Source organism: Quercus lobata, chromosome 2 (genome assembly GCF_001633185.2).
Source record: "Quercus lobata isolate SW786 chromosome 2, ValleyOak3.0 Primary Assembly, whole genome shotgun sequence".
Lineage (NCBI taxonomy): Eukaryota > Viridiplantae > Streptophyta > Magnoliopsida > Fagales > Fagaceae > Quercus > Quercus lobata.
The window spans coordinates 21,396,412-21,407,269 of record NC_044905.1 but is presented as its reverse complement, the minus strand read 5'-3'; the positions used below and the strand labels follow the sequence as shown (position 1 = coordinate 21,407,269).

Genomic DNA, 10,858 nt, shown 5'->3' with positions numbered 1-10,858 from the left:
TTATGCTCTCTAGCATTTGAGCTATGTTCCATATATATTGACATGTCTAGTCCCACTAACCTCTGCTTCCACTTTTATCTCATTAGATTGATTTAACCAAGCCTCATCGTTACGGATCAAAATCCTCTAAGAATCCATAAATCATCTAAGAACTCTGCCGCATGGAGTTCTTTCAATCTTGTCTTTTCATTTTAAAATAAATGGTTTAGATCAAACCATGTCACCAATCCACTTAAAAAAAAAACCTTTAAATAATGATTCCACCTCAGTTTTTCTAATTGACATTTAAGATTCTACTTTTTAAATTTAATTTTAATTTGCAAAAATGCTTAGAAAAGGAAAACCCCGATCTGAAATCCAGATCTCACTGCTGTGCACAGCTCCGAGATCTCGTCAGACAAAGTTCAGTGCTGAACATACCACCAGCAAACGCAAACTCCTTCACGGCGCTAGTCAAGATTGTGTTCATTGCCGAGTTTTAAGGCTTTAACTTTTCATCCCTAAAAGAAATTTGAGCGTGTTGTGACAGATTTTTCTAGGTCCACCAAGCAACAAGCAACGACCATTCATTCTTTATTTAGCTTCTCTCTTTGTTTTCAATTTATTACACCCCAAGTAACTAATACCATATATATGGTTCTCCTTTCACCTTTTTTCTTTCTTTTTCATTATTAAAGTAAGAAGAATACAATAGTATTATGCAAGTCCGTTTTCAGAAGACTTGTATGTAGGACCTCAAAATTAACTGTTACATTAGTGAGATTTGCCATATAAAATAGCAGATCATCGTTGAAGGGGGAAATTTACAATACAGACGTATTAGCTACAATTTTTCCTGAAGAAGCCTCCTCATCTTCTTTCTTGTTAGATATTATGTCCACTCTGAGAGCACGTCGTGTTACAGAATTCACCTGTTTTCTTAATCTAGCATTATCGATGAAGACATCTGCTAGCATCTTCCTTAACTCATCATCTATTGCTGCATCATTGATGTCATGACTCTCATCAACACCGGAAGCAGTAGTTTCATTGTTTTCAGTTAGGAGTTGTGCCTGATCATTTATCAGGGGAAATGTCCATGTAAGGTAGAGTTGACAAAGCAATGTGAGAAATTTTTTTAATCAATAACTCGTGAACATCTTTCATCAATCATTGCAATGAAGACAGAACATGACAATTTAAACCAATAAAAGTTAATACTGAATGTTCACCTAAAAATACTCCGGGTTATATATAACACTAACTTGGCATTCAAGATATGTTTATGACTTTCCTGGAAAGTGAAAAAATCAGCATTCGTAGTCTAGTTCACAAGGTGAATAGCATGTACTTAGGCTACTTCCCATGTTTAATGGGCACAACCAGTTTGACAAGCATGCTCAAACCCAAAACTGTTCCAAACACATAAACTGGTGAATCATACAATTAACAATTGTAACCAAAACACTGAATGACACTAGCCATTTTAAAGTTCTTCACTCTATTTATCCACTATCAAAACAGAGAAAGTGCCAACTCAGGATTCCAGTTTCGGTAGCTTAAATGGTGACACACTAAATTCGGTCAAGTAATCATGATGTTAATCAAGGAAAGAAGCTCTGGACACAAGTTGAAAATCAAGAAAACATGAAAAATAGAATGCGATAAAAAAAGGACTCTAGGAAAACATAAAAGGTACCTCTGAAAGTAGGAGGCCAATACGGTTATCACTTGTAGCCAACAAATCTAAAGCATCTGCAAGTGATGAAGAATCTGCAACAAAGTTATCTTCATCGTCTGCAAGTAAATTGGTGTTGCATTCTTGAAGCCGATTGTGAAGAATATGGCATTCATGCAGCAGTTTTTCCCTAGAAGCTTTTGCATGCTCTCTCATTTGTCTTTCCTGTTGAATGAATTTCTTTTTTTTTTTTTTTAAATAACAAATTATCAGCATCATGGGATAGGTTGTTCATTGCACAATTTAATTAATCTTCAATAAATCAAGATAAAAATTGTCATGGAATGATTTGGAAGGCATTATTACATTAATTCAAATAATTCCTAATGCTTCTTTCCAATCCACATAAAGGACAAGGGTTTTTTTTTTTAATAAATTAAAACTAAAGAAAAAGATAATAAACCTTACAGGTGTGTGAAAAAAAAAAAAAAAAGACTAGAATTTCAGGAACCTAACAAGAGGAAAACAAAGGGAAAGGGGGAGTGCAAAGAATTTTGCATCCATGCAGCAGCCTTTTTTTTTTAATTACCCCCTCGTTAAAAAAGAAACAATATGTTACTACATTACTCATGTCTTTTGCTTTGGCTTCCTGCATGCCAATATTAATTAAGAAGTAGCCCTATGTAAAAAGGGTAATTTGATTTAAAATTAATTTGATATGCAAAATACATTTTAGTGGATTAAAAAAAAAACTACCTCAGCCTCAGACTTTTCTTTGTGTGTTTGACTAAGCTCCTGCTTCAATTCGGTTTGAGAACTTCGGAGAGATTTAACTTCTTTAATAAGAACTTTAATATCTGCTTTTGATTTTGCTTCTAGCTCTTCATATCGCTTCAACAACTTTTCATGCTGCTCTTTACTAGCATCCAATTCCTGCAGCAGCACATCTTTCTCTTGAACAGTACATTCTTTTCCTGACTCTGTACATGACTTTTCATCCTAGTATCATTCCACATATCATTAATGGAATAACAATAATTAAGTGAAAGATATAAATTAAATAAGATAAGGGAAAAATATAAATTAAAGCAGACAAGAGTTGTACTAAGATATATGACCTGTTTGGACTTCAATTTCAACTCCATTTCCATCGACTTTTGCCGAAGTTCCTCCATATCCCACTGCATTTGTGTATTCCTTTCCCTCTCCATCAAAAGAGCTTGCTGCAGATTTTCTTTACTTTTCTGTTTTGTAGTTTCAAGTTCACCTTCCAAATCCTTGACCTGAGCAAATCCGTTTAGTTATGGTAACAGAATAACATCTGTATGTGTAATACTCAAAGATTTACCAGGTCTATAAGCAGAAAATTCTAAACAGTAAATGATATTTGAAAATTTTAGAACCTTGCATGGGCAAAGACCATTACGTTCTTGCACAGAAATAAAATCCACTAAAACTACAGTGCATAATCCAGGCTAATTAATTTATAAATTAAATTTAACAGTATTAGGAAGGTGAGTCTCATCATGAAAAAGCTGCTGACTGCTAGTCATTGTGTAGTGGGGGGATATGGGTGAGGGATTGAAATATAATAGGTCATGTAGAATAAGAAACTCTCACACAGCATTGAATGAACATAACAGGTTTAAAGTATTCCCCCACCCCCTACCCTCAGGACATGTAAAACTACTACATGAAAATTTTTTGCCCCAGCAAATAGTGGGGTGGGGGGGGGGGGTGTAATTCTAGCTGTCATGGACAAGAGTTACTATCCAATAAGTGATAAAATTTATCTTAGGAAATTTAAATTCAAATTGAACTTAGAACACCTACCAATGAAGACAAAAAATTGACCAAACAAAGGAGGTGTCTAACTCTCCAAAAGTCTTTTTATGATCCTAAATCTCACAACACAAATTATTTTTAAGGGTGAGGAGAATCTGACTTATACCAATGTATGAAGATGCATCTTTGATCAGTACACTATGGTATATTTGATTTATAATTAAGCTAGATATGACAATTAATTTTATTTATAGCTCAAATTAAACCAGTAAGACAGAACAGGTAACATCTGGATAGGATGAATAAACATACCTTTGTTGCAAGGTAGTCTTTGACAGCTATTTCTTGATTTAACCTTGCTATTAGGTCTTCCGTGTCTGTTTTGGCCGTGACTAATCTTCGCTGCATTGTGAAAAGAACCCTGTTCAATTTATGGCGCTGATCCATTGGAAGAACTACTTGAGCATCAGCTGGAAACTGAAAGTCTGTGTTGCCAAGAATTTCCATCCTAGTAGAACCCTCAGCACCTCCAGGAAGGTCAAGAGATCCATCACCAGATGAATTTGGAATCCCAGAGTTAGACATTTCACTACCTCTCAGAGAACTTACGTCACTTCCAAAACTCTCATTTGAGAGCTTGCGAACATGATCAATTACCTTACCATGTTCTGGCCCCGAGAAAAGTTCCATCCCATTCCCAACCAAAAATGAAGCTTTGGAAGAATTCCCATTATATTTATCCTTTTCTATAACATTATTGAGATGCCTGTCATTCATTTTATGCCTAGGTAGGCCTTCCAACTGCTCTAGAATTGTCTGGCCCATAAACAGTCCCTCATCAATATTGGACATACCATACTTTACAAGCTTTTCTATTGGACTTGTCAAATCTTCATCCAATGTTAGATCCTCCAAACCAATTTCAGAACTGTCATCCCTTCCTAACCTTGGTGTTCCTAGCTCAGATGTCTCATAAGCTGTATCACTACCGTAATCTGATGTGAATGATGAACTGCCAGCAACAATAGGCAAGCTTGAATTGGGTATTGATTGAATTGAAGAAACCGTGCTATTGGAAGCAGGACTTGCTTCTGAATTTTGCTGATTTACATCTTGGAATGCTGAAAAGCATTTTGACATAAATTGAAATGTTTAATTCTAGGTAATTCCAAGAACAAAATAAGTTCTTATTTAAAAGTTTAAGCTGAAAGATACGAGATTTTAGAAAATATCCCCAAATCAGAATATCTGTGTATACATATGGCACAAGATAATATTTTCTTTACACTAGCAGTAGAAATGTACATACAAAATCTAGCAGCAGCTTCCAGTTCAAGAAAAGATGCCACTGCAATGCTTCTTGCTATATCAATATCAGACAGAAGCTTTATCATCCACTCCTCCAAAGAGCACCTTCTCTGCAACAAAAGTAAGTCTTTTAAGAATATCAGTTACCTGTGTGTGTGAAGATTGCAAACAATGCTGTTTAACCAACTCTCAACAGAGTTTCTGAACTTCCAAGAGTGAACAAAGTCCAACCTCAAATTTAAAGTTTCATATGTTGTTCAGATGGCAATAAAAGAAAAAGAATGAAGTTTCTAATTTCCAGCATATTAGAATTCAGAATTTAAAAAAAAAGAACATACTTTACATAAATCCTTTTTTATTTTTTATATAATATTGTTAAGTTATGCACCCAATGAGTCTTGAACCCACGACCTCACCCTCCACCTAGAAACATATAAGGGGAGAAGGTGCAAGTTGAGCTAGAGCTCATTGGTGTACTTTACATAAATCCTCAAATATAATTGAAATAGTCCAGTAGCCTCACTTTGGGTTAAAATGAAGTTTCGAGAAAATACAAGAAGAAATAAACATGTAGCACATGTTTTTGTCCTGGGAAGCAATTGCTACACCCTCTTGTTTAAAGAGCTAGTATTACTTTTGGTCTGTGTTGTAAACAACAATAAAGCAATGGGGCAATGAACCTTGCTTGGAGTGCTTAATTTGACATTACTAATCTGGATTTATATCATATCATTGTATCAATTTGCTAGCTTTTAAATCTCAATTTCAAATGCTCTTGGAGTTGTTTAGGAACACGTCTGTCTCTGTGCAACAAATAATGAAATGCTTCTAGCGATGATTAGTGAAACATAAAGTGGATATCTGAGGAAGATGCGACCTACAGGTCCATAAATGACAGTACAACTAATGCAAATATGATTAAGGAACACATTGACTACCTCTTCTAATAGCGCCCGGGTTTTCATCCGCAACAGTCCCTTGGGTGGAGCTGGTGGGAGGTTCTTCTTAGGAAATGCCTTTTTAAGCTGCAAAAGACAGCCAGTAGGAAGATAAAAACATCGTTAAATCAGTATTATTGAAACAACAAAATCGACATAACTTTTTTCCATAAAATGCTCCAAGAACAACTAAGTTCTCATGATATGGTTCAGTTCCTTAATCCATATGTAAAAGGAAATTCATACTGCACCAAATTACAAGGCAAATGCAGAGGCTTACCACAGTGAATAACTTCAAAAAATCATTAAACCTTCTTAATACACCACGTGTTGTTGTAACTCCTTCTGGTGATTGTACACCAACCTGAACCCTGTAAAACTGTCCCTTAAGAATGTTAAAATCGAACACCTAAAATGTTTATAAAAAGCAATGCAAGTCCATAAAAATGACAAGTATAATCAATGTAAAAGCCACCTCTCAAGAGTCTACTTTCCACATTTAAAAAAACCTAGCAACAATTTAAAAAATAAAAGAAACAAAAGTTAAATTAGGGGAGCATCTGTTAAAATTATTATGAAGCCAACAAGAATTTAAACAGTACTTTGAGAAAAACGAGCAACATTCAACCAATAAAACCAAAATAATTATAAATAAATTGGCCCTCAAGTTGAGCTGCTAAAGAATGGATTAAATAAATAAGCAATGTGACTCATAAACAGTACATTTGACATCTTTACAGATCAATATAGAGCTTGTTAAATATTTATATTTATTTCTTTTGGTTGATTATATTTCAGAGGTTGAGTATTTATTAACTAATTATGATTAGTGACAAGGCACTTTTATTTCTACACCAAAGTGACTTCTACTATTGGAATGAACATTGACAGCACAAGCCCACAAAATTTCCATTGGCCTGTTTCATTCAATGGTCGACTTTGTCAATTTTAAGATTACACAAATTTTATAAAATAGAAAGTGTGATCATGAATATGGAATGCTGATATTCTAGTAGAAATTTTGAAATAAATCATTAAATCAGAAAATATCAAAGCCAATGGCCTTTGGGACAAATGGCACCTCCACGACCCAGAAGAATGTTTTTGAGGTTTATGTTTATCTATATATATGGTTTATCACAAGTAAAGTTGACATATTTTTAAACCAAATCCTGATATATGGTATAAAAACAGCATCTAACCCTGAGAATAAATTAACACTGAAGAGTCATTAATTTGAGTACCACTACGGGATCTGAATCTCTTGATTTTGGACGGACAACCCAGGAAGGTATTGTGACACAGTAACTCCATCCTGTGTGAGGATCATGTGGCCACACTGTGTCCCGTCCATTCTGCAAGAAAGATATGAACTTTAGGGGATAAGAACTGATAATTCAAAGATAATTTATAGAGGTCACAACAATTCAGCTAATGCAGGTTTCACAGGTTCATAATGATGCAAACAGTAAAGAGTGCAAAGAAAAACAGAGAAAAAAAAGATGAAGAAGATTAAATACCAAAAGATTCCAGAATTGTGGTCTAGTATCAATGTGGGGCTTTCTTGGCACCTTTCATAAGCCACTTTAATTATTATTGAATTTCAGTATTAACTTTTTTTAGGTTAGAAAGTTGCTGGTTCTGTTTCAATGAAGTTTTGCTAAAATGGGGGTAGTTTGGCAATTTCAAGATTTTCTGGAATGGGCTATAATAGGCTGTACTGGAGGCCCATGAATCTTATTTTATGTTTTGAGTCATTTTTCTGTTGATTTTGGAAGAATTAATTTAGTCCTAACCTTTCTAGGAAAAGGTTATATAGGAATCATAATCCTTCTAAGAGAAATATTGTTAATAGCCCATACAGGAGTTGTATATTCAATAAAAAGATAGAAATAAGAATGTTGAATTTAATAGAATTCCAAAAGCATATTTTAAGCTTTGAGGGTGTTATTGCTTAGGAAACCTAGTTGTGATTGCATAGGGTTTGTCTCACTTTATATCTCATTATATTCATTATTTTAACACCAAAAAGTCATCAAACTCATTCAAGAGTTAGTCAAGCCCTATTCAAGAACCCTTCAAGATCTCATTAAGAACTATAATTTAGTGTTAAACTTCTAAAGATCCTACATCAAATAATCAATGAAACAATCACATTTTTTTAGTTTTAGGGGTCTAGAGAAGTAGATATACAGCTGTTCAGAAAAACATGCTTGTACTTTTGAGTGAAGAGGCCTTCTGAAAAATATTGCGAAATTACATCATGTAAACTGCATTTTCATAAATTAAACTTAATGGTGAGTTGAACTTTTTATTTTGGCAAATGCATTTGCCCTTCCAAAATCACATAACTGCTCAATACTTTTTTATTTTATCATTTGCCCTTTGCGAAGCAATGTGTTGTGAGTTTAAGACAAACAATTAGCCTCTCCAAAAATTAGAGGTAAGGTTGTTAACCAATTACCTCTCCTATACACTATATATATGGGTTGCCAGGTTGGATTCAAGTTACATATGGTGTAACTTTAAGCAATGTTACACCATTCAATATTTTTTTTTAATTAAATGCGAATTTTGACAAATCCACCATTGGACTATATTATCTTCGTATATTCTCCATGTTTGCAAAATTTCAAGATGATCAAAAATTAATAGTTGTCTCATCAATCAATTGTTTAAATTCAAGTTTTTGTAATTTAAAATAATGCATAAAAGATGAGTGTATGGATCGACATGAAAATTGGCACGCGTGTTAAGAACATATAGAACATGTAATCCAACGGTGGAATTTTCGAAATAGGAATTCAACAAGAAGTTATTGGGTGATGTAACATTGCTTAGAGTTATACTAGATGTAACTTGAACCTAACCCTATATATATATAAGAATGGGGGTAATTGTAAATAGCACATAACTGCAAGAATGTCAATAAAAGATGATTGCACAGACACATTTTGCATCAGCCATCCCTCAAACATAAGCAAATGACAAGATAGCAAATAGATACCTTCAAAATTAATCGAAATAATACTCATAAAATAAAGAAAAAAAAATTAATTGAAATAATCATGCCTTTTTCCTGGAATTGGATAGAGAATAGTGGGGATTCACAATTCAAAACATTTAGTAAGTGATTTGGATCCAAGAGTTATACGTTGATAACTTGTAGTTCTTCTTTTATTACTTGCGTTAAAGTGCATTTGAAAGCAGAAGTTTAATTGTGTTGAATGGTCTTTGTTAACTTTGTAGAAGCATCAACAGGAATGGTGTAACAGTATTTTAATCAAGATGTACCTTATTAAAATGCCACAAAAATCATATAAATGGTCTTTTCTTTAATAGGAGAGAAAAATAAGTTTCTTAAATACGAAGAACGAACGATTTAAATAGCCATTTTTTCAACCTCTTAAAAAAAATGAAGAATGAAAGATAAGGCATTATACACAAAAAGAAAGATAGGTGCCAATTGTATAATTGAACCTGCAAGGAAGACCACAACCAATAACTGAAGTTGGACAACAGTGCCCACTCAAACACTTTCATCAAAGAAGCCCATGGAACAACTACTAAGCCACAACCCTCATCACAAGACCACTGAAATCCGGTCAAAAAAGAAATCAAGAACCATAACATGACATTTGTTCCTCAAGTAATCTTCCAACATGAGAACCCATTTCTCAGTAATAGCGTCCACTTCCTAGTCCGCTAAGAATAGAACACATCAAAATCAACCAAGACTTAACAAAGACTCTGATTTTCTCTCAACATACTAATTCCAATAATCCCTTCTTCCGATCCTTAATCCCATTTCATTTCATCACAATTCCACTAAATTCTCAGCAACATTTATTCCTCCTTCGGCCTTAAACCCTATCAAAATGTTATTCATACACTTTTGATCAAATATACGGTTAAGCAACACTCAATTTTGGCACAATGCCAGTGCATTATAATTCTTATAATAATAAAAAAAAAAAAAAAAAAAAAGTGAACAAAGAATTTAATTTAACCAAAGATGCAACACATGCGCTAGAATTTGAGATTAATTCTTAGGATTTTTCATACTCAATTTAGTGTTACACCCTGTAAATCATAATGACTAGCACAATGCACTAAATCCATAAAAACAAGAATTGCAAGCTATAATCATAAAAAAAAGAAAAGAACCCAAATTAGAAACTGAAATATTTTTTACCACCACGATTGAATTACAGTGCAATTTATGGAACTAGTGACTGAAGTTTCAATGTCCAAAATCATAGAAAGTGAAATTAAAAAATTCTCCGATTCAGCAAGAGAAAAAGAGAAAAAGGAAGAATACCCATTTGCGAGGAGGAGGACTCCAATCCATTCCCAGAGGAAGAGGTGAAGTCCCATCGTGTCTGTGCTTCGGAGGACTCCGTCTCTGCATCCTCTGATCTTTCTTTATCTCTCTTTCTCTCTTTCTCAAATTTATATATGCTATAAGTTGACGATGATGATGAACATTTATTAATATTCTTCTTCTATTTCTCTGAAAGAATTGAAATTTTTTGATGGGGTTTTGTGATAGCTAGGGCTTTTGGTGATCGGATCGGAAGAGAAAGGTCAGGTGGCGTGTGAGAAGAGTTTGATCCACGTTAACTGTGGAATGGTGGAAAAATTGGGGGTTACGTCAACGTGACTAGGCTGATTGCTAATTGCTTATTGCTAAGCTAAGCGGAGCTTTGTCAATTCCCCAATTTTTGCTTCGATTCTCTTCTGTGTCTTTTTTCTTTCGGGGTTAAAAGAGAAAAAAAAAAATAAAAAAAATGGAGGAAAACACCTCACCTAACTGTCTTCTTTTGCGAATTGCTTTGAGCTTTAAGACAACGCTGGATAGATAAAAATATATATGCCAATTTTAACTAATTCCCATTGCTCCTCCTTTATTTAAATAAAAAAACTCAACATATATCTGTTTAGTTTAAGTGTGCATTTCACTTTTTCATTTTTTTTTTTTTATTAAAGAAACTAGTTTTTAACATTTTTCTCAAAGGATAAGTACAACAAAATATTTTGATGTTCTTATCAAAAAATGTATTTCGATGTCTACCAATATCAAAATATTGTTTTTTAGAAGTTACTTTTATATATATATATATATATATATATATATGCTAGCATGTAATGAGGGATGGAGTCAAAATTT

General features: G+C 33.7%; 1 protein-coding gene across 4 annotated transcripts; it reads right to left on the bottom strand.

Annotated features, from left to right (window-relative positions):
• Window positions 1–550: 550 nt before the first annotated feature.
• On the bottom strand, window positions 551–10,519 carry LOC115974929 (PX domain-containing protein EREL1). 4 transcript variants are annotated; one of them, XM_031095505.1, is made up of 10 exons: window positions 10,010–10,519; window positions 6,933–7,043; window positions 5,969–6,067; window positions 5,689–5,775; window positions 4,752–4,860; window positions 3,755–4,563; window positions 2,776–2,940; window positions 2,414–2,656; window positions 1,679–1,897; window positions 551–1,052 (listed from the first exon to the last, which is right to left on the bottom strand). In XM_031095505.1, the coding sequence occupies exons 1-10, from the start codon at window positions 10,097–10,099 to the stop codon at window positions 804–806; spliced, it is 2,181 nt and encodes a 726-aa protein (XP_030951365.1). In that variant the 5' UTR covers window positions 10,100–10,519; the 3' UTR covers window positions 551–803. The 4 variants fall into 4 exon arrangements, with proteins under 4 accessions (XP_030951365.1, XP_030951367.1, XP_030951368.1 ...); XM_031095507.1 differs by lacking the exon at window positions 10,010–10,519 and having other exon boundaries at window positions 6,891–6,961; XM_031095508.1 differs by lacking the exons at window positions 5,969–6,067; window positions 6,933–7,043; window positions 10,010–10,519 and having other exon boundaries at window positions 4,752–4,877; window positions 5,689–5,776.
• Window positions 10,520–10,858: the final 339 nt, after the last annotated feature.

Bases quoted from the DNA above. Each gene is read 5' to 3' on its own strand.
- LOC115974929 (XM_031095505.1), bottom strand. From the start codon at position 10,099: ATGCAGAGACGGAGTCCTCCGAAGCACAGACACGATGGGACTTCACCT. The intron at 4,861-5,688 runs GTAGTCAATGTG...CTTTTGTTGCAG, and splicing joins CCCGGGCGCTATTAGAAGAG to AGAAGGTGCTCTTTGGAGGA. The intron at 1,053-1,678 runs GTACCTTTTATG...ATAAATGATCAG, and splicing joins TTGGCCTCCTACTTTCAGAG to GCACAACTCCTAACTGAAAA.